Source organism: Eumetopias jubatus, unplaced genomic scaffold, assembly GCF_037043125.1.
Source record: "Eumetopias jubatus isolate StellerSeaLion01/CBP00866 unplaced genomic scaffold, mEumJub1_p1.0 scaffold_10, whole genome shotgun sequence".
In the NCBI taxonomy this organism is placed as follows: domain Eukaryota; kingdom Metazoa; phylum Chordata; class Mammalia; order Carnivora; family Otariidae; genus Eumetopias; species Eumetopias jubatus.
Window position 1 is genome coordinate 20,922,190 of NW_028274816.1, and position 23,879 is coordinate 20,946,068.

A 23,879-nucleotide genomic window follows, 5' to 3' on the forward strand; every position below is an offset into this window, starting at 1 on the left:
GATCCATCTTGTGGACACCCATGCTAGTCCTGGCCACCTGTGGCGCAGCTGCCCAGAACAGGGCAGGGGAGGGGTGGGTCTGTCCACATGTTGCCTGATGGGGAGCTGGGAAGACAGGCAGAGTGGGCTGCCTCCTCAGGGCTCCTTCTACACAGAAACCCCCTTTCTCTTCTTCTTCCTCTGTACCCCACCCCACCCCCATTCACCCACTAGGATGTCACATCCCTGCATCTTCCATAATCCTCACTCTTCTTCCCAAAGGACTTAATCAGGAACTAATTAGGGAGGTTTGTGTCTCCTGGTCCACATAAGTTTCTGGAACACAGCCCATAGGGAATGTGATGGGGATATGGGCATTACCTCCAGTCTTTGGGAATAATCAGACACATTCTGGCCTTTTACCTGAAGCCTTTGCCTTGGAAGTGCTCAGAGCACAGGGTAAGGGCCAGGAAGGTCTCAATCTGCTCTCAGCTCCTAAAAGTAGAAACTGAGGCCAGGAGGGCTTCTGGAGCCCCTTGGCAAGTGAGCACAAAATAGAGCTGTGGCTGAGAGCATGGCTACTTGGAGCCAACTGCCTGGGTTTATAGCATATGATTCTGGGCAGGAGATTTACCTTTCAGAGCCTCAATTTTCTCTTGAAAGTGGGAACAAATATTACACACCTCCCAGTAGAGTTGTGAGTCTAGAAGAATAATAGGAAATATCAGGCAATGTCAAATGGACCTCTCCTGGTGGCCTTGCCATGTCTACATTATGAACATACATTGAACACATGCTGTTTTCCAAGCATTTCCCTTTGAATTCTGACAACAGTCCTCTGATTTAGGTACTGAAATTGTCCCCATTTTATAGATGAGAACACTGAGGCTTAGGAAGGTTAAGGGCTATCTAACTTTGCCCAGGTATAGAATACTTAAAACATCCCTATGACTCATCATAATTTTATGAGTTTATAAAATTGATAATTAGCACCTTGTATCTTAGATGATGTGTAATTAGTTATTGGAATGCTTCCTCCAGGAATATCTTCAATCACTTTATACCTCTATATTAATTGTCTACAGGCTAGAGAATTTTTAGAGACATCTTCACTATTCAAACAGTAATCAAAGTGACTTAAAAGAGCACCCCCCCATTTATTCCCTATCCCTCTTCTCTCCATTTTTTTCACAGCACTTATCACCCCCAACATCTCTATATCATATTCATTTGTTTATTGTCTTCCCTCATCAATATAAACTCCCCAAAGGCAGGGACTTTTAACCATTTTGTTCATGATGATATCTCCTATATTCAGAGCCTAAAATAGTACCCAGCACTTAGTATGCTTTGCAAATTATGAAGTGTTTTACAAACATAAGGTCTATTGTTATTATTTTTGCCAAGTATATAGCTTGCCTGAAAATAAAACATTAAGGTTCATGGCAGAAACCATTCCCTCAAAAATTTGGCAAATAGGACTTGCTCAAGTGCCAGGGAAATTTTGATGAAGGTTAAAAACAATGGAATTATTTTCCTAACATTTTAATAAAGCTCCTTATCAGTAAGTTCAAAGACAAGTTATTTTTGTAAATCTTTACAATAACAAATGGCATGTTCAAAGGCAATTGAGTTAGCTTTAAAATTTTTCAATGAGTTAACTATCACTGACTTATTCACTTAATTACTCTTTGTTAGCATGAAAGGTTTTTTCAAATTTTCATTTTAATGATTTTTCAGGTTATAAAAGTAATACATGCTCACTGTAGAAAATTTGGAAAATCATAAAAAATGTAAAAAACAAAAATCCTCCTTAACCCCACTACTGCCCACTGAACACAATGACTGTGAATATTTTCATCTATTTCCTCTCTAATCTTTTTCTATATATGAATATTTTCTCTAGGTTTTTTTTTTTCTTTTACAAAATAAGGATCATGTTGTGCGCAGAGTTCTATAACCTGCTTTTTTAAAAAATATAACCTGGGTTTTTTTTTTCCTCTTAACATTATACTAAAAGTCTTTATCAATGTTATTAAAATGTCTTTAAAAATATGATTTCATGGCTATATATTATTCCATTATAATTTGCTCAGCCTATCCTCTTACTGGACAGTGGGGTTGTCCCCCATGTTTCACTGCCATAAATAATGATTGTGTCCTCTTTGTGGTGTTTCCTGAGCCTTAAATCAGGCTTCTCTACCCACTTGGTCAGACCTATTTGCCAGTTGGTAGGTGGACTGGTTTATGCACTTAGACAATAAATCAAGCCTTAGAGGTTGGGCCTTGGTGGCAGTGAAGAAGGAGGTGGCAGTTGATCCTACAGACGGCTACTTGCCAAGGAATGTTCTTCTCCATTGGGGAAGACACCAGCTGGGTCCCAGCCTCACATAAAGACCTTCCTGCAGAGGAGAAATGTTTCTGCCACCTGGGGACCTCTACCTCCAGCCCCAGGAGTTAGCCCCCTGCCTGATGAGGTAGATACAACCCTTTTATAATTAGTGTGTCTTGCCAAAGTCCAGAATCTCTGACTTTCTTCTCGCTCTGGGCAATGACATGCAAACCCACAGCTTGACGGAACCCCTGTGAGATGGTTTCATTCATTCATTCATTCATTCATTCATTCAGTAAATAGTCCCTGCGCATTTACCGCGGGAAGGACAGAGAGAACCAGTAGTTATCCCGACTGTCTAGACCTAGAGTCTCCACATCACCGTGCATCTCTGGAAGAGTCTCCATTTCTCTACCATCCCCCAGTCACCCAAGCAGAATCATCTTTAACTCCTCCCTCTTCCTCACCCTCTACATCTGATCTCTCTGTCCTGCTTCTTAATTATCCCCTACACAGCCCACCCTGTCCCTCAGAACCACCCAGCACGCTCCTGCCCAGGGGCCTTTACACTTGTCGGCTCCCTCTACCTGGAGTCTTTTCCCAGATCTCTACCCAGCTATTCACCCTGCCAGCTCCCTTCCTCCAGTCTTCGCTTATGGGTCACTCTCTCAACGAGGCCTTCTGCAGCCACTGTACCTAAATGTTCAGTCTCCACCCACACACTGCCTCTGTCCTTCCCTTACTGTTACCTAACCAATCCCACCATTATGTTGGTGTCTCCTCTGCTAGCAAGAAGCTCGGTGAGAACAGGTTTAGTCAGTGTTTCCTTCACTTCTCTTCTCTACCCCCGTCGAACCAATGGATGCGGCCTCTCTTTTTTTCCGTTCACTCTCCCCTTCATTTAGACCCATCATCTCCTGCCACAGCCTCCCTACTCCTCTGCCACCTGCCTCCCACCCTGGTCCACCCTCTACACTCAGCCCGGGGAGACGTTCCTAAAAGAGACCGTGTCGTTCCCCTGCTGAAAATCCTCCACAGGGCGGTCTTGGGGCCGGGGGCTCATTATCTCACCCAGCCCCTCTGAATCTCAGTGTTGACATCTGCAAAATGGGGGGTTTGTTTTGCGATTCCCTGGGCCGACAACACGTGACTGCGGTAGAGCGGGCGCCGCAGCGGCGTCACGACATCACGTGGCCTCCTGCACAGGCCAGCCCACTCCTGCGGCCCCTCGCTGTCCGCCGTCTACCGCGGTGCGGCAGAACCCTCCCAGGTCCGACTGCCGCGCATGCGCCGTGCCGCCCCTGCACACTGCGCCAGCCCAGCTCCGCCAGCTCGGCTCTGCCCGGCAGGGGCGCGGCGCCGCCCCCCCTCAACCACATACGCATTTGCCCAGGTCTGAGTGTCGCAGTGGGCCCCAGACGAGGTATTCTGGGAGTGGGGACGTGAGGCGGAATGGGAGTGACGTGGACTTGCCGCACACCATTAAGCCACTTCAGAGCCTGGAGTGCCGCCGCCGCCCGCCCTCCGATTCCTAGCCAGACAATACAGTCGCAGATGAGTCACAGGCAGGAACGCGCCTCGCCTCGGATGCCGGGCTCCGAGACAGGCGGGCAGGGGGAGACGTGACCTGAGAGTGGGTCCAATCCCAACCCCCACGCCCGCAGTCCCCGCTTCGGAACTCGTCGCCCAGCAAAGCACAGTCTCAGCCCATCCGTGCCAGACCTGGCCACCCACCACCCCCACCCTACTGTGTCCTCACTGCCGCTCTGGTCACATGTGGGGAAGAGCAGGGTGGGCACTTGCGCACACAGACACCTGACATCCAGCTCCTTTGTCTCCGTGACCCCAACCAAAGCTCCACCCAAGCTACCATGAAATCGTTTTCCTGTAGGTCCTCATGTTGAAATCCACAAGTGGGGGAGGGGAGGAGAACACAGTGAGGTTGGGATTGCCGCTTTAGGACCCCCGAAGCCCCTCTTGTTTTCCAAGGGTTTTGTGTGACACACTCTAGGGGCTTGGTAAATATTTGAATAAACTGATGCAAGCCAGAGATCCTGGGAGAATGCAGCAAGATGTGTGTGAGGTGCAGATTGAGTTACATGATGCAGGGAATGGTACCCTAGCTAACGTCAGCATCATTGTCACCCACGATGTCGGCGACCATCTCAGTTCCTTACATGGGCGTCCTTCCCCTCAAGAAGTTGAGTATCATTAAAAGGCAGCCTCAACACTGCAGTCCTATGCTGACATCAGGCCAAGGGAGATTTTTCTAGAATCCACGTACCTTTGAATGTCCCCTCAATGCCCAACACCATGTGAATTCCCAGAAGCCACACTGGCCCGCCATACCCACACAAGAAGCTAATAATCTAGAACAAGTTAGAACCAGAGTTGTCCTGGAAGGATGTCCAGGTGCTTTGGAGGCACAGCCAAAGTGACTCTTCTGTCTCCCGCAGTCAAAGAGGACCTCACTGAAGAGGGGTTTTCTTGAGCTGAATGTTGACAGCTAAATGGGAGTTTGCCAGGTAGAGAGGAAGGGAATGACATGCCAGGGAGAGGAAATAGCCTGGAGGTATAAAAAACCCAGGGAAGGTTCAGGAAGCTGACCAGCCAGAGCACCAAGGGTGTCAGATCTCTGTGGGGTGTCCCTGGTGTAACTGGGGAGCACTGGGGGTACAGGACCCTACCCTGCACAGCTCCTTCTCCACCTGTTCTCTGTGACCTTGGGTAGGTCAAGTCACTGAGCCTCAGTTTTCTCACCTGCAAAATGAAAATGATGTTACCCACATCAGGGGACATGTTGCAGTAATGTTGGTGCCATTACCTGGCACATGCAGGTGCCTGGTGAATGTGGGTCCCACCTGAAAGCTCGAGTGCCCATAAGGCTTCCATATGAAGAAATGTCTACCCGACCCAGCCCCTTGCCAGCCTCCTGAGCCATTTGGAAACTTACACATTGCCCACCATACCCCCAGACTGACCACAAAATATGCATTGTGAGGGTTCTTGGTGCCCCCTGCCCTAGACAGCCCATCTCCCACCTCTCCCACGCCCACTGCAGCCTCAGCCTTCTTCTGAGAGTCACAGGGTCCAGCGGGAGGAAAGAAGGGAGTACAGGGGGCCTCCTGGAGAAGCAAGACCTTGGGGACAACCACTTGGAGTTTAGGGCGTGCTCAGCACCCTCCATAGCATCAAGAGCCACCAGCGTGCCCCTGTAGGAAGTATACATTCAGCATATTTTTATTAAGCACTCACATTATGCCACTTCACTAGAGAGCTAAGCAGAGCCCCAGGGCTGTGGAGGTAATGGTAGAAGCCAGGTCATTCTCCTAAGGACACTGGGGAGTTATGAAAGGGTTTTCAGCAAGGGAGTGACATAATCCATTTTGCCTTTAAGAAAGACTTCTCTGGAAGCCCCACGAGAGATGACCTGTCAGCCCACTTAAGTCCCCTTCCAGACACACACATGGCCACAGTGCACACAGGCACACCCCCAGACATGAACACAGACCCATGTACACACATGTATTTTTAGAAAGCATAGATCCCAGGCCCTGAGATTCTTCATGAATTTTCTGGTGTGAAATCACAGCTCCCCAAGCAGCCTGTCACAGCAGAGAGACTTCTCTACTAAGCCTTGGGAGATCACATCCTACCCTCACTTCCCCCATCAAAACTCTTGTTGGTTTCTGTGGGGACTGGGAGTGGGCATCAGACCAGCATGGGGTTCACACCAGAAGGCTGAGCTGGAAGGAGCCATCTGGAAAAGGGGATTCCAGGGTCAGGGAGCAGCAATGGCTCCCTCCCTCCCATCCCCTCAGACAGCAGCAGAATGAACATGAGGTACATACCCCTCATCCTTGAAGCCGGTGAAGGGCCTTACCCTGCTTTCCCCTGAGGACACTGCAGCTCAGAGAGGTGAAGTGCTTCGCCCAAAGTCACAGCAGAGGGATTGGACTTCTGAGCTCAGGCCCTCCAAAGATAAGTCTTTGATTCATTTATTAAACAGAAAAAAATGTTATTAATCAGTGCAATTTGACCAATGGTCTCCATCAAAACGTGGCTCCCATTGGAGGAAAAAATATATATATAATAAAAAGGATCTCTGTGGGAGACAAGGATGGGAACTTCTGGACCCACCTCTTAAGCAGAAGTTCTGTCCACAGTGTCATCCCCAGAATCAGGTAGGTCAGCCGCCTCCTGGGACCTGGAGGGGCCAGGCTCTTTGCCTGTTGACTTCTGGCTACAATCTTTCTCCTGCAAGAGCCTACTGAAATCTACATTCAGGGTCCCTGCTCAGCAACCCCCAAAGGTACAGTTTGGTTTCTGCAAGTCTAGTGACCACACTCCCTAGAAAATAAGAATCATATCTCCCTGCTGTTCATACAGCTTCATGTCACTTGGAGCTCAGGAGAGACCGAACCAATTCAGATCTTTAGCAGCATGGGAGGCTGGGTTACTTTTTAAAAATGTTTCCTCTCTCGCAAATTGGTATTAGAGTGACCTGGTGCTCTCTTTCTACAAAGACATTCCAGTATCACACCAAGTTCACGTGGGGGGCAAGGGAGATTGGGGAAGAGACATTTTCATTCTCTTGGCCTTTATTAGGTGCATTCTAAGTGTGTGCTGGCTGACAGGGGGGGCTTTGGAGTCAAAAAGACCCAGGTTCTAGTCCCCGCCTGTAATTAGAAGCTGTGTGACCTTAGACGAGCTACATTACCTCTCTCTGAGCCTCAACTTCCTTATTTATAAAATGAGAATGAAAAAAGCATCATCCCCTTAAAGGTGTTGGGATAACAGTAATAATGTTTCAGTTAAGCAACTCTAAACACCCTTCCAAAGCCAGCTCTGGGACCTTGAACCAGTTCCTCACCCTTTGCAGGTCTGTTCCCCTTCTGTGATATGAGGACCTTGGGCTGGTCTTTAAGGGTCCTTCCAGTTATAAGATGCTCAGAATGCCATGGTCCCTTGCAGTTGTCTCAAGCAGTGGGATCTCACAGGTACATTAGACAGGAGAACTCCAGGGGATTTCTCATTCCTGTTCAGGGGTCCACCCAGAGGAGATTTTTCCCCCCTCCACCCATCACTGAGACCCCAACATGCTTTTGCCCCACCCCTGCCCCAGAACCCCCATACTCCGCAACCCAGAGCCCCCCCAGCCCCTTCCATGCCCAGAGTGGGCACATGCTATCAAAGTCCCCACCTTTTTGCCAGAGGTGGACAACCCAGGGACGTGAGTGTCCTGGGGGTCGGGGGTGCTGTGTGGGTGTCCCCATCATCATCTGCTTGTTTGTGTCTCTGCAGGTGAGCGGCGGATCCTTCTTCACACGAAGTCAGGACTCTGCACGTGGGCAGGCTGGCTCCGCTGTTCTGCTCCAAGGATTACATGTCCTTCAAACGTCCCTGTCCCTGTAAGTCTCCTCCCCACATCCTCCATGGCTCAGGGCCAGGCAAGGGCTGGGCTTGGAGTCAAGGTTGCAGAGAATGTTTCTAGGATGTTTGGCCAGAGAGCTCCAAGGGTCTGATGAGGGACTGATGTGCTATGACGGGCAGGGGGGCGGGGGGGGCGAGGACACAGAAGACCCCTGACATCAGCAAGAGACATCCCCCTTTTTACCTGTCCCTCCGTCTGTCTGTATCAGCACTTCCCAAAGTGTGGGGCGGGTTTCCTCTGAGGGATATTAATGGGATTACTTTTTTGTTTTTTTAATTCCATGGCCAAATGAATGTGGGAAGTGCTGAGTGAGACAAGTTAAGTAGTTTTTGTGACCACAGGACTTTTCAGAGCCTTTAATGTGGTGATGGGTGTTGTGAGGCTGCCATAGGGAAGAGAAAGCCCAACGGCCTTCCCAAATTTAACTGACCACAAGGAATGTCTCACAGGATTGGTGCTCCACAGAACATAACTCGTCAGAGTCCACTGTCCTAAGGAAACCCTCCCTGCAGTATCCCCACCATGAAGCCCCGCATTTACTAATTCATTTCATCTAATGAAGCCTTGCGGTGATTTTGCCCATAACATTCTTCTCATGGCTCCCTGATGTCCATAAGTCCAGGTGATGGGCTCAATCAGGTGTACCCCTGGGGCTGAAGGCTACAGCCCCCTCTGGCTTACTCCCCTAGTCTCCACCAGCGCCACTCACCCCAGGGTCCCCTTCACCTGTCCTCATGGCAGCCACTTGCTTTCTCTCATGGTATCTCCTGTGCCCCCCAAAACCACCATCACTTGGTGCAGTTTGGGAGGACATCCCTTCTCCTTGATGTCTCAGGACTATGAGTCTGTGTGAAATCAAGGACCCTGCCTTATCCCCACCTTATCTATTTGTCATCTCCCCTCTCGCATGCTCACTCTAGCAAATCCTTCACCCCCAATCACCAATGTCTATTCAAACGTGTACCATTGGTTACATGTTACACATCTTGGAGTCGGGGTCCTCTCTTCCAAACAGTCGAAACCTCAGCTGTTAAATCTTTGAACACCAAGGGGCTGCTGCTGTGGGCAGGTAGAGGACACTGGCCTATCCGGTCTGGGTGGGACCGTCACCAGGCATGCCCTGGGGAATATGGCAACGGCGGGATTCACCATCACCAGAGCGGTGTCAAGGGGGAATCGGTACAAGCTCGGTAAGGTCTTGTTACTGTTGTCACTGCTGCTGCGGCATAATCAAGAAATTGAAGCCCAAGCCCCAGGCCAGGTGAGAAGGCTGCCTGTCCAGGAACACCTGCCCCACAGAGGGCTGGAATGGTTATGTCCTCACCCCCTCGAGCAGCTGGGAATGGAGAAGGCTGGTAAAGGGTAAAACTGGGCTGCTCAGTGTAGAGGGCTTTCTAGAACTTTCTGGGGCCAAGCCAGGCCCTGTGAAGCCCTGTCTACACAAATAAAGGGCATCAGCACAGGACAGCCCTCTGCATACCCACCCCCTGAGGATACTAGGATATGGTCGTGGATATTCTGGGCTGTTCAGAAGCGGTTCCTACACAGCCGCCCCTCCCCCTACAGGCCCAGTGCCTGGCATGCAGTGCGCACTCAATAAATGTTTGTTGAATGAATACACGTATAGTCAAACACTGTGGATGAGGAGCTGGAGGCGGTAGGTGGGGGAGCAGCTGCAGCTCCTGACTCTGCCACCAGCTTGGCTCTGTGGCTTTAGGCAGCCAGGCCTCCTCTCTAAGATGAAGGGGTGGTCTGAGGCCAGGGGGCTCCAGGAGCTCGTGGCTGCTGGGAGGCTCCAGGGAAGACAAGGGGGGGGGGGCATGGGTAGGCACAGCCCTCGGCCCCTCACTGCCCACTGCCTCAGCCAGAGCAGCTGTGCTTACGTCTACATATAGGTGGGGATCGGCTCAGATTTCATTGCAGGAGCAGTCCCTGGCAATGGTAGGCCAAGTACCGTGGGGCTGTGCAGACCCACCCCTTCCTCCATCCTCCCTCTCCTCCTCTGCCAGATTCTTCTCACGTTTTCCAGTCTGACTCCTTCCCTTTTCTCCAAACTTGTCTAAGAAGTATTCACTGTCCCCCCCTTTCAGCGACCCCAGCCTACTTCAGTCTGGCTTGTGTACCCCCACCCCACATCCCATCCACTTCTGTGTCACTAAATCCAGCTTCCAGATCTCCTTGTTGGTCACTTCAGCTTTTTCTGGAGGACTCCTCCTTTGGGTTCCCTGACTCTGAGCCCTCTGGGTTCTCCTTCAGCCCTTCTGGGCATCTGGGCCTCTGACTACCCATGGGTGGTGTCCCTTGGCAGGGGGGGAGGATGGATTCTTGCCACGCTTGTTCTGCCGCTGGTGTCCCCGGGCCTCAAACCCCACCCTGGACTTCCCCCTCCGAACTCTCCAGATCTTCTCATCCTCACTCTGCTCTCAGCTGCAGCTTCTAGGCCGGCAGCTACCAAGGCTCTCTCTCCCGCCCAGTTTCTGCCTGCCTTCAGATTCCTTCTTCTGTCTTCTCCTGCCTGTCTTCCCTGGGCAGCCCGCACCCCTGCACCTCAAATTCAGCCTGTCCCAGACACAGCTCTTCATTCCAAGCTGGCTTGCCTTGATTTTGCTCTGTTGCTTTAGGGCACTACCATTGACTCAGTCCCTCGGGCCAAAAATCTGGGAGGGACCCTCAGTTCCCCTCCAACACACCCATCAACTGCCTGAGGAGACCCAGGGGTTTCCAAATTGGGCCGTCAGATTGCCATTCAGGCTTTGCCCCCATCTGGGCCATGCTTCAGATTCAACCTGGAAATCACTGCCTCAGTAAATGTGCATTGAACAACTGGACAAGTAAATGAATCAAGTCGAAGCAGATGCCTTGTGGGCAGCCTCCTCAGCTCACAGACCAGAGACCCTCACACAAGTTGTGCAAGGGATGCAGAACCACGGAACTCCAGACATCCTAAAAACACCTGACACGGGAACATTCTAAAGAATGAAACCCGAAATCCCAGGAGGGCCCTGACATGGACACACACCCTCTTTTTTTTTTAACACCTCCTTTCCTGTACTGTGAATTTAGACATCTAATGAAATTGCCTTAACCTTCTTAGCTCACAAAATTATCTATCCCAGTACATAGGAAGATACCAAAGCCCATTAAAACCTGGAAAACTTAGGGTAGGAGCCATAGCTTGTTCCCATTTAGGTTTCCACACCCCTACCCCCTGCCAATTGAGAAGGTGGCGGGGGAAGGGCCCCAGAAGGAAAAACAAACCCCAGCATTTCCCAAGCAAGACCCCACTCCTAGGAGTCAGAGCTCAGGGGGCCGGGGAGAGTGAGCGGGGAAGGGTAGCCAATGTAGGGGAAGAGCCGGGCAACGGGCAGGGGTCTGCCTGGTTTCCACAGCTTCAGACACTGGGGGAAGCAGGGTTGTCCATTGGCTTCTTGGGAGTCATGCAGGCATTAACCAGACCAGGCTGGGCCGACTCCTCCCAGGCACGGCCCACAACACGGCATCCCTCCCCTGCCCCTGCCCCCATCTCACCTTTCAGGCACTGCAGCTCATCCCTGCCCCCCAGTGACAGCCCCTCCCCCGAGTTCTGCAGGTGAGAAGACTGAAGGCAGAGAGGGCAGAGGCAAGAACAGGCAAGGGGAAGCCCAGAGGGCTTTGGCCACTGCAAGTGGGAAGTTGGGTCTTCTGCCTGCAAGTGCCAGGCCAGTGAGCCATTTTCCAGCCTTAAGCCATGAGGGAGGTGGAGGAGGACCAGCCTGGCTCCCAAGGAAAGCCGGAGACAGAGGAGCCTTCTCCATCTGGCCCCAGCTGGGCAGAGTGGCCCAGGATTCCCCCAGAACCCAGGCTCCAAGAACAGATGCTTCATAACCTCTTAGCCACTGGCAGATGGCAGTTCCATGGAGTTCCCTGTGACATGGGGGTGGCCTGCCTTCCTCTGGCCGTGGGGAACAGATCTGGGGGAGGAGGGGTTTGGGGGACCCAAGAGAGACTGAGCCTGTATCACAGCAGGAAGGAGCCAGGGAAGGTAGCATCTGCTGATCCACAGAGAAGTCAGCTGGACTTTGTCTCTGCTAAGCTCTTGGGCTGTCCACAGGCTGGCAGGAAACACAGTCTGGCCGAGCCTCTGGCCGGGCTTGGGTCTCCCTCAGAATCAGTGTTATGTGGTAGACAGTGCTTGGGTTCGTGTCCAACCTAGTGCTGACTCTTAGCAGCTGTGCTACCTGGAGCAAGCTACTTAACATCTAGAAGTTCCAATTTGCTCCTCTATAAAATGGAAATAGTCATACCAGCCTTTTGGTGTGATGTCAGATTTAACATGCTCCACAAGGAGAATCAAAGTTGGTGCCAGGCACTGAGAAGATCCTCAAAAAGCTTGAAAGTGCCATCCTCCTGACCACCTCCTCGCTACACAGCTTAGTATTCCCCACATCTTTAGTGACAGAGCAGGGAAATGGAGACACACGGGGACTTCGGAGGGAAGTTTGGGGTTCAGACCAGATACTACTGTTTTCTGCTCTGCTCATTGTAACAGTGACCTCTGCAGAGACTTAGCTATCAACAGAAGGAAGGACTTGAGGGCAAGGAACGCAAATGATGGGACACATTCAACATTCGCCACTCCTGTGCCCAGAGCAGATACTGTTAATCAACTGCCGCCCTCTTTCCTACTGAGCCTCCATGCCATCTCAGGCTCTCTCAAACACAAGCGAGCACTACCCAATGATCGCTGGCCTGTGGAATGAAAGAAACCCTTGTTCATTCCTTGCTGTGGTCTGACTTTGGAGTGGGCAAGGGAATAGAAGAAGTGACTTCAGCTAGACATTTTTCTCTGAATCTCAGGTTTCTCATCTGTGAAATGAGAGTGAATAAAAGGCTCCCCCTCAAAGGGCTGCTGCAAGGATCCAACGAGGTATCACAGGTCACGGGCTTACAAGGCCTTAGGATCATCTCTTCACATGGTTTCCTTAAAGCAACCCTGCAAGAGAAGGATGGGTGTGCCCCTTCCACACGTGAAAAAGCTGAGCGTCAAGGACATGCAGAAGCTAGTCTAGGTGACACAGGAAGAAAAAGATGGGGCCAGGGATATACCCCAGGTGAGTCTTTTGGGGGCTCCATTTTAGCTAAACCACAGATGGCCAAACAGACAAGGGTGGAGTCAAGCCCACCCCTTCATCCCCACCCCTTGGATGGAGAGTCCAGTCTGCAGCAGGACTTCAGGGCCCCACGAATGTCTTGGCTGCCCGTCCTCAGAGTTCTCTGGTCTAGCAGAGTCTGACTAGAGCCGCTGCTCAGCATCCGATCACTAATCTTACTTGTAAGTGCACATTTTATATTAGGGTCCCTGGCAGGAAGGTATCCACTTCAGCTTGAACGCCTCATGTAATACTACAGGTGTTCGCCAGTTTTTGAACGTTTGAGCTACGCCACTCCGCTTCCACGTTAAGAGCTATGTTAGTACCTCTTTCCACTAGCCAGAAGAGATCGGAAGACGATTTTGCTTTTGCAAAAAAGTAAAGACTGTTCAGCATTTGTTTCGAAGCCAGCCATTATAATAGAGGCAGCTGACACCCCAGGCAGCAAGAGCAACCCCACCAAGCTCCTTCCCCCAAAACCACGCCCAGCAGCATCTCCACATCCAGCCACCAGAGCCTGAAAATGTGTCTGTGAGCATCTGGGCCTTATCTCGGTTAATTCTGTGCATCTGTTAGCAAGATGTAGCCTAAGGTATCAGAAAAGCCTAAGTGAGGTTATTTTTGGGGTCTGGGAATGCTAGAACTGTTTTCCAAATAAATTGCTGATAATCGCTTCTTCACTTTACACCATTTTGGCTTACGAAAGGTTTCGTGGGAACGCTCTACTTTCAGACAGTGGGGGAAACCTGTAATGGCGGCAGTACCCCCCCCCCCAGCTTTTGCAGTGCACTCCCAGGTGGCAGGGTTCTTGCATTTCACTGCCCACCACCTCCCCCCCACCCGGCAGTGAGCTCCCTGGGTGATGTCATCCAGCCTCATGGCATCGAGTGACACCCATACGCTGACAGCCCCCAAATTTACATCTCCAGCTCCAGACTCTCCCTGAGCTCCAGACTCACATATCCAACCGTCTGCCCCACTCAGATGTATGTCCACTCAGATGTCCACTCAGGGTCTCTAGAGCATCTCAGGTGTAACAGGTCAAGACGTTAAATCTTGACTCGCGGTCCCCCACCAAACCTGCCCATCATCCTCCCCATCTCACTAAATGACAGCTCAGTCCTTCCTTGTGCTCAGGCCCCGAACTTTGTCAGTTTTTACTGCTCTCCATCTCATCCACTGCCAACTCCATTTAGTGGATTCACCTTCAAATCTGACTCCATCTTGCCCCCTGGACCAAGACACTGTCGTCATCACTTGGACCACTGTCCAGCCTCTTCTGCCACAACCAGGGAATGTGGGAAAAGGAAAACTCTAGAAACTGAGCCCCGGGTTGGTGGAGGGGGCAATGGTTTCTGTATCTAGAAATCTTGCCAAGGAAAGCACGATCCTCAGAGTTGTCTCCTGTGCCATCCCAAAGCCAAGTGCACTGAGAGGAGAGGAGGTGGATTTTCCTGCAAACAGGAATGTGTAAGGACACTGGCATCTCTGCCAAGAGCTACCCTAGATTAGCTACCCCGAAATTCAGCTCTGCCTGCACCTGGAACTGTGCCCAGGGTGACTGGGAAAAACTGGTTGTTCTATGACGGCACTGCAGAAGTGGGCAGTCCTGCTTGCTTTCCAGAGAGAAGAGAGTGGCCCCAAGAGAGACAAGTCACATGCCCTGGGACCCACCAGAGGAGGAGACAGGATTCAAAAGCAGGGCTTCTGGATCTAAGCCCAGGGCACTGGCCACACTGACCCCTCTGGGAGCTCGAGTACACTTCAGCTCCCAGAGTCCTCTTTGTTCACTTCTTTCTGCTTTTAAACACTGTGTCCTCCATCAGTCCCCTAACGGTCAGCTTCTAGGGGCTACTCCCTCTGCCCACCGGCCCACACCTGGACTCCAGGTCTGCAGGTGATCACTAGGCCTTGCTAGAGACAGTCATTCCAGAGCTTTCTCTGCCCAGACCCCAGGCTCTTCAGCCCCTGGATGATACTTGTCTCCCCCAGGAATGACGGTAAGGGTGAGGATTGGGGGTGGTGCAATAAAAACAGCGAGAATACAATTTTATAATCATAAAAGCCAGGGCGGGCCCCTCTTAAGTTGGATGGCAGCCTTATTAAAGAGCTATTTTTGAAATTTCACGTTTTCAGTTCAATGAAATATAAAGGGTTGCTCATGGAATAACTGAAATTTTTTCAAAAATCTCCTTTCTTTTTTTCGAGGTAAAAAGTTACCTCCAACATTTTAAAGTATTGACAGCGGTTCCGACAGTTTCAGGACTGTGTCACGTAGCTATGGTCCGTGCACCCCGTGGGTCACCGCCACTCCCTAAGCGATGGGAACCACGGCCCTGGGCACCCCCCCCGCCCCCCAACGCCACCCCCGGGAGGGAGCAGGGTGATCAAAGACAGCTGCTCGATCCGGTGCACTGGCGCATCTACCGAGCGTAAAATCCAATTATCTAAAACAACATGAGTATCAAATTCTCAGACACTATGTAATTTATAACAGGATTTGTATATTCAAAAACCTGTGGAGTGTTCTTTGAATGCTTTTAAAATATAAATTATATTGAGTATTAAATAAAAACACTGAACTTAAGTGTCACCACAATCGGTGCGGAAGTTCAGTGTAGGGTTTAACGCACGTTTACCCATCATTTCAATCTCAATTCCTGCTCAGTCCTAGCACATCCAGCATTTCTCTCACAGTAGGATTTATTTTTAAGTGCACAAGAACGAGAGGCCCAGCTCTACGCTATTGTCTTATTACAAGAGGCACAGGGATGGCAAGGTGATGAACACGTGTAAGAGGAGAAAGGTGCCCACGGTGTTTTCCCTTTGTTCAGCACTGGCTTTGACGGAAAACAGAAAGCAAAAACATATCATAAAAACAGAACGAGGGTCTGTTTGTAGGGTTGGTTCAGCACCCAAGGACCATAGTTCTACTGCAGAAATCGCTGCAGGATGGAGATACTAAAGGCACAGGAATATTGAAACATAGGTAATCAGAGGCGCCAAAGGCACTGGTCATGTGAGTCATCATCAAAAGACAGGCCGGGTAGATATCGCACATTTCCTGTCAGCTGCTGCTAAGACTTGCATTTTTTCCAACTGAAAAGGAATCCTGCGGGGCTTTTTACTTATCACTTGTTTGAAGAAATGCTGTTTTATGTCCCCTCATTGAACATGAGGCCTAGGTTGCAAAATTAGTTTTCTTGTATCATCACAAGACGTATTATAGTCTGTTAATACTGTTTGACATTGAACTGTTGTACTTGACGGTGCTGCTACTCTCTTGGGTATCTGGCAAAGAACAAACCCCTTACAGGGAAACAACTAATTGTGAAAAAGTGGATTGTTCCACAAAGATGTGAAGAAGGACGCTTTTGTGTCTTGGGATCTCTTAACCACTTCCAGGCACCTGTACAGACATGAACCTCCATGGGAAGCATGTTCCAATGTCCTGGGGCAGGTTGCAAATGATGAATATATTAAGAAAGTCTTTCAAAACCTTTTGCTTACTTCAGCCACGGCCTTGACCCTGTTCACATCTCAGGCCTGTGTAGTTCCTTGACCCCCCTGCCCACCTTGAAGCCCAAATTCCTACCAAAGATCTTTATTTTAATAGAGTCAAACATCAATTTTTTAATGGTATTTTTGTATCTGCTTAAGAAACCCAAGGTCATGAAGACATTCTCCAGTGCTTTCCTCTTGAAGCTTTACTGCTTTGCCTTTCACATTTAGATCTCTGTCTAGGGGATATCTTTAAGATTTTAAGGTTTCATTGTCATATTCGGAGCACACACTGTGTGCCAAGCATTCTGCTAGGCAGTGTGCTTTGATTAGTTCATAGCAGAGATTGCTGTTTCCATTTTATAGATGAAGTGATAGAGGTTCAGAGGGGTGAAGTGCTCAGAGGGCACTGCCTGCAAGAAGCAGGGCTAGGCTTTGAACCCAGGGCCGTCAGTGTCTTACTTAGCCAGAGCCTAGGACAAGATGCGCTGGTGGAAGATCTCTAGGCTTTCCCCCACACCCCGCCCCGGAAGGTGGCTGAGGAGTGACCCTTCTCAGAATATTGGTGAATAAAGGCCCTGGTACTGGAGCTGGTTTGGGTCCAAAGATCGCTAGGGGCTACAAAGCAATCTTGGGGGTTCAGGGGATAAAAGGCTTTTCTCAGACATCCCATGATATTTTTAGGAATCCATGTTCCACAAACCACCACAAACCATGGTGAGAAATGATTCCAAAGCTCCATGGCTCAGTGTGATGTTAACAATCAGTTAGGATCACCAGGATTTATCATGGCCAAGAGGTATCTGGCTTTGCCCCATCTACTAGTTTTTCTCATCCTACCTACGGAAATGACATATTAATAGATTTCCTGGTCTTAAACCATTCTTGCATTCCCAGAAGCCCTGTCTACTTCTGGGACATTATTTTTAATACACTGTTGCCCTGGTGGTTTCCCAGATGGCCTCATAAATTCTGGGAGCTGAGGGAAACTTTGTGGAGCAGGGGACCAAGTCCCATCACCTCTAACATTTCCAGAATCAGAACCCACGAAAGCAAAAGGCCAAAGCAAAACTTGAGGAAGAGAATACTGTGGCCCAAGTACAGAGCTCAGGCCTGGACCAGCTTGTGGTGGGATAGCTGAGGATAATTTGCAGCATTCATAAATTTAACATGTTATATATCAATTATTCATGAACTTCCTAGAAAGTCCATGTTGTTGTAAATGGTCATTTTTCCAAGCCATGATTTTGAGTCTCATAATGCAAGCTGGGATGTAGGAGCTAATCCCCCCAGCTGATGGGTGGGCCAAGCCAGCCCCCCGGCATTTGCTTCCCAACACAATTACATGACTTCCTACTCATTGAACATTGACCATGACTCAGCTGGTGTTATAAAAACCTGTGTATTTTGTGGAAAACAACGTAAGAGCCAACTTCAGGTGTTGACAAAAGAGGAGAGAAAATGAGGAGGTCAGGGCCAGTGATGATTCTAGCAAGAAAATGACAGTTTGGTGTGGGCTCAAGTGGAAAGCCTAATTCTGTCATGGCTTTGCTTCTGTAATGTTGGCCAGTTCACCATTTGCTCTGTGGAAGTAGGGAAAAGCGGTTCGTGACACTGTTACAGTGAATTTGCCAGCCAATAAATAAATTATCCATCAAACCAGAGATAAAACCTTGGCAAATGATAACAAAACAGTAAGCTTACAGAATTTAGATATGTAGAAGTGATAGTCCATATGAGTTAATTTTGGTGAGTTTATTTAAGTGGCATCTTAATAGTGGAATAAATCACTTTCATCTTATATTTATGGAATCATGAAAGGCCTATGGGTAGTCACTTAGATTTTCCAGTTATATTTTAATGCAGTGGTTGAGAATCCTCTACTAGGCAGTGGAGCACTCCCCTGGTAAGCCTGATCTGTAAAAACAGATGAAGCAGAGCTACTCTGTGTGAAGGGAGAGCAGTGAGCTCCATCGTGTCCCAAGCTTCTCCTCTCGGCACTGGGGCACCTGCGTGGGACCTCTTGCTTCCCACAGTTGGGGAGATTCATTATGGTCTGATTCATATCATGTTCCCAGTGTCTAGCACATGTCCAGGCATGGAATATGCACTTAATGAGTATTGGTGAGTGGGTGGATGGGTGGATGGATGGATGGTTGAATATATGGATGGATGCATGATCAAGTGAATGCTGAATAGATGCCCAGGTAAATACATGGGAGGGTGGATGATTGGTTGGCTGAGTGAATTTATAGAGGATTGATAGATAACTTCACATTACAATCCTCCTTTCCACTATAACCTACCCCACTTATAATGCCACAAATGGCCAAGTAAAATGTTTCAGGATCTTGACATGACATTAGCTGACTTCCTGTAGAGACGCATCCCCATTGTAAGAAGAATCCTGACCACCAAGCCACCTTTTCCTCACCTCCATAATCCCAATGTTTAGCTACCATCAAGGTGACCTTCCTATAGCCTCACCCAAGGAGTACCTCCTTTTCTGAGCTCTGCTGGGACCTCACCCCTCTGTGCTCCTTCCTCCCTCCTCTGATGTTGCTGGTTTGTCCTCCAAGACCCAGCCCCACCCTGTGGACATCCCTGACTCCGAGCCCCCAGCACTCCGACATCTCTCCATCAGAGACACCTGGCAACCAGAGGTTGGGTATCGGCAAGTGGGCTGAGAGGCTACCCTAAAAAACAGAGGAGGAGACCCAGAAACGCCCAAGCAAGTCAGCCTGCCCTGCCATGTCCCCTGCCCCAGCCCCTCTGCACATCCCTGCCAGGAGGCTGGGACCAACCAACATCAAACAGAGGGAAGATGGCGCCTGAATCATCTTCCCCACATTCCCTCCAGTGACCTCACTGGCCTCATCCTGGTGGGCTCAGCAGTGTAGGAAGAAGTGCACTGCTGAGGCCAGACTTGCCAGGGAAGTGGACCTGTGACAAGTGTCCTCAGACTTTCCTGTGACAGGAGCCATCAGTCAGATGTGAGCCGATGGCCCCCCTTTTCCTTCTAGCCAGCCTCTCCGAGGGAGTGGGCAGGCCTAGGGGCCTAAAAATGTTGGCTCAGCACCTCCAGTGTCTCGATGCCCTTCCCTTGCCGACACTCCTCAGGGAGCTTCAGGCTGCAAAGACCGCTGCCCTGTACCCAGACAGAGGGACTGGAGAGCTGCCTGCGCGCTACACTCAACAAGGACTTGGTAGTGATCATCTGCCTCAGTTTCCCTGCCCTGCATGTTCCCCAGACTAGAGCCAGCCCTGACCCCATCCCCCTGACACAGGACTGGATCTTGTCAGCTCCCCTCACACCCACTGGGCGCACCCAGATGCCACCCCCTCCCCATCCCTCTCAGACCCATTCACCCACCCTGGAAGGAGGAATGTTCAAGAATAAGTATCTCTTTGGACAGAGTGCAAGCAGGTCCAGAGAGGGCAGGGGCGTGCCAAAGGTCACACAGCTTGTGAGTGATGGAACCAGAAACAGAACTCAGGTCCCCTGCCTCCACCCCCACTACATCCTGCTCTCTTGAATTATCAGACATGCCTGGGTTCAAATCCCAGATCTGCCACAACACTAGGGCAAATCTTCAGCTCACCAAGAGCCAGCATCCTTATCTATAAATGAGGGTGACAAAGGCATCTGCATGGAGAAGCAGCAGGCCCCAGAAGACCCCACCCCACATGCAAGCCTGGGTCACGTAGAGCTTTCTGACTCCACTGTGGCTCCCAGTCCCAGCCTGGGACCCAAAGTCTGGAGGCAGAGACTTCCGCCTGGCACAGCAGTGGCCCATGGCCCTGGGTACCACCCCAGCCCCAAAGGGGGCCTTGGGACCCTACCTGCAGAGTAGGGAAGCATCAGGCCTGTCCCTGAGGCCTGCTCGGAGCACATCTTTGCAGAAAGGCAAAGGAACGCTCTGCAGTGGCCTTATGCCCATCAAGTGCATTCACCTGAGCCCAGCTCCGTACTCAGCTCTGCACAGTGTGGGGCTATGGGCCTCAGCCTCCTCCACCCCAACTCCATGCTCCTGTGGACCCTGGCATCAGCCTCCTCCCTGGTCCCCCACTTCCCACTCTGCTCCCCAGTCTGCAGCCAGAGGGCTCTCCTAAAACACTCTGACCACACTCCTTCACCCATGTGTTTCTCTTTGCCCTGGAGATAAAGCACAGTCTCTTGATTCCACGTTCAAGAGCCCTCAGGGTCTGGCCGCTACCAGCTGCTCCGCCTCTCCCATGATTCCTCAGGCGCACCAAGCCTTCACGGGGGCCCCAAGGTTCTCCTATGGTGGAATTTGCCAGACTGATTTAGCATCAATCTGGAGCCCACCCCAGACCCAGACTCCTCAGTTAAGACCTGATCTACTCCCCTAGACAATGATACCTCTTCCATTCCAACAATCTGTCAGTGCTTGTGAATATCTGTGGATCCCGCATTTGGGCTGGATGGTGGGGTGAGGGATGAGCAGAAGGAAGTGCTGGTGGGTGAGTTAGAATGACGTAGCCCGCCCCTACACACCCAAACACACAGAGTAACCCATCCCTGACTTCCCGCCTTGAGATTCAAATGGCTCCCAAGCTCCCTTTCTGTGCTGGCCTGGCCCAAGTCACTGGAGAAACCCAGTGACAAAACAGAGAGGACATGGGTCCTGCCCCCCAGGGGCTCTCATCCCATGTGGAAACAGAGAGAATATGAGTGTAGGCTCGGGAATTGCATAGAACAAGCTGGATCTAAATTTTGGCTCCACCCCTTTTTCTACCTCTGTGCCTCAGCTTCCCCATCTGTAAAATCGGAGGGAAAGACAACACCTACCTCTCAGGTTGCTGTGATGATTAAATGAGATCCTGGTGCTCATAAAGGGTCTAGAGCCTGACCAGTGCTGGTAAATGCTCCATGAGAGCTACCTTAGTATTCACATTGTTCCTCTGTGGAGAAATTGCCCCAGGGCCCCTCCCCACAGTCCCAACCACATCTCTGGAACAGATGCAGAGATGGAGGATACACAGAAGAGGGGTCCCCTCCCCCAGCCCTGAACTGTTTGCCCCTCAGCCCTGAATACCTGCTTGCCACAATCTCTCTCTTCCTGACACACGCGGGCTCCCTTCTTCGGAATCCTGGTGTCTTATCAGCAATGTTCAGCTGTTGATACGCCTCCACCCTGCATAAGCCATAGGTCATGGCCTGCTTTGACTACAATAAAGTGATCCAGAAGAAGCCAAGCATCGTTTTAGAGATAGGAACGTTTTAATTTATCAAGATCCAAAAAAAAAAAAAAACCCCAACACCACAGAGCCTAGTGCCTGGTAACCACAGAATAGCAGCGAGGGTAAGAGCGTGGGCCTGAGGCTGCCCACTGACCCGGCTCCCTCTCTGTGGGCTACGTGACCTTGGGCAAGTTACTTAACCTATCTGGGGTTCAGTTTCTCCACCTGTTAAATTGGGGATCCCATCTCAGGCCATCATGAGAATTAAGTGTGTGAGGAGTACTAAGCATGGAGTGGGACACACAGTAGGTGTCCCAGAGATGGTAGCTACTCAGGCTGCTCTGTGGAGGGAGGGCGGCCTCTCAGGGAAGAGCTGGTACTGTAAGGCACAATTTCCTCTTGACCGTGGGCACCTTTGTAGAAGAAGCTTGGCAAGAAAGTCCAGAATGGAGGCAAAGCTTGCTTTATCCTCTGTCCTTGCTGCAGCTGGCGTAGGGGGACAGGGAGGCAGAGGGGTGGGAAGGAGGGCTGTCATCGTGTTGTTTCTCTGCCGTCATATATATCTGGTTGATAAAATGGGCCCCGCGTTTAGAAATTGCAAGAGTTTCCCTCATAATTTAAATCAGCACCTACCTCTGCCAGTCACAGTGCCTGGAAGATTAATCCCTCAACTGGCTGTGCAGGTGGATGCTGGTGCCTATGGGCTCCATCTGCAGGCACGGGTGAGGCCATCCCTGCGCCCAGCTGATAATGAGACGGGCACTGCCGGGGGGCGGCGCTCTAGTCTGCAGCTGACACAGTGGAGGCCGGGGCTTCTTCAAGGTGACCCTGAGGGGCCGGCACCTCATGCTGAGCAGAACAGGCATGCACCCTCACATCCAGCTCTAGGTGTCCATGCTGGGCACCTGCAGCCTGGATGGGCCAGCTCTCCAGGAGCACATCTGCCTTGAGTCATGGGTGACCGATGTGACCCAAGCCATGGCAGCAGCAGGGACACACCGAGTGGGACAGTCCAGAGCCCTGATGGCCGTGTGGACCCCTCCACACTCCTGCCTTCTCTGAGGAGAGCTGATGTCCCTGACACACCCCAGCTCTGCCCTTGACTTCCAAAGTGAGAGGCCACCTGGTGAGGAGGAAAAGGGTGACATCGGTTGGACAGCTGGCCAGTCTGGACTATACTAGAGAGAATCTGGTAGCAGGTCACCATGGCTCAGCTCCAGTCCCAGCCAAAGCCCTGGCTACTGGCTCCAGAGTAGAAGCACAGGGTGCTGTGGTCACACTAGACGAGTGGGGCCAAAAGCTCCATTTCCTGACCAGGAGGAATCACCGTGAGGACCACTGTCACTTAGTAACATCTACCACTGGTCTCAGTTGAGGAAAGAGTGGCAGGCATGCTTCATGTCCACAGCCAAGGACTTGAGTCCTCCTAAATTGAGGTCAGATTGGACAATTTAAACAGATCTCTTTTGCCTCAGAGAGAGACAAGGAGGAGCGCCTCCCTTTGCCACCTTTCATCTGTGGGTCTTGAGGAAAAATGGACAACTGGAGCTTAGGGCAGCTAGCTGAGAGCCAAGGGAATAAAAAGAAGCTGGCACTTCCTCAAAAACTCAAGCAGTCACAACCAGTCAAAAGCAGACATGAAACCGAATTCCGTACCTTGTTGAAAGTGGGGTCCTGAAGTCTTGAATTGTTACTGCTGCATGGTTGGTCTCTCCCTTCAGTGCATCAGCCTTCGCTCCCTGCATCTTAGGGCTGTGTTCTTAGGTGCATATAGGTTTATAATTGTTACAACTTCCTGATGGATTGCCCCTTTTGTCATTATAAAATGTCCCTTTTATCTCTAATGACATTTTTTGTTTTAAAGTCTATATTTTTTTTAATATTAGTATAGCCACTCTGGGAAGCCTTCTCTGCTCTGATCCAACCTGTTGACATGTCTGGGTCAGTTACCATTTGATTTCCCTGGAACCTCCCTGGGCAGGTTTCACCCCACCCTTTCCATCAGAAAGCCAGTGTCGGAGGCCAACAGAGTTGGTCCTCATACTTTGACACCCCCCCCTCCTGGGTCCATCACCCACCCCTTTCCAAGATCTTGGTAAAGCTGACCTTCCAACCTCAAGTCTTGGCAGAGTAGAGTCCCTGTCTAGTCCTGAGTCTTCAGTTCAAGCCTCAGCTCTGCCACTGATTTGCTGTGTGACCTTGGGTAAGCCTCTTGCCCTCTCTGAGTTTCTCTTTTCCTATCTGGGAGTTAGTTGAGCTCTCGGGCCAGAGCTGGAGAGGAGAGGAGGGGAGGTCAAGC

The 23,879-nt window shown here is 50.6% G+C and overlaps 1 protein-coding gene and 1 long non-coding RNA gene across 3 annotated transcripts in view; one reads left to right on the forward strand and one right to left on the reverse strand.

The window, feature by feature from the left end:
* The window catches only part of BEAN1 (brain expressed associated with NEDD4 1), a 36,505-nt gene that overhangs the window by 2,322 nt on the left and 10,304 nt on the right, over positions 1-23,879 (forward strand). For both annotated transcript variants that reach the window (XM_028091961.2, XM_028091969.2), the window contains exon 2: positions 7,616-7,722. In XM_028091961.2, the coding sequence (XP_027947762.1) occupies positions 7,698-7,722 (25 nt within the window). In that variant the 5' untranslated portion in view covers positions 7,616-7,697. The remainder of the gene's footprint in view (positions 1-7,615; positions 7,723-23,879) is intronic.
* On the reverse strand, positions 21,660-23,353 carry LOC114200063 (uncharacterized). The gene is made up of 3 exons (XR_003607390.2): positions 23,237-23,353; positions 22,214-22,703; positions 21,660-22,066 (listed from the first exon to the last, which is right to left on the reverse strand). It is a non-coding gene; the product is annotated as an uncharacterized LOC114200063 (long non-coding RNA).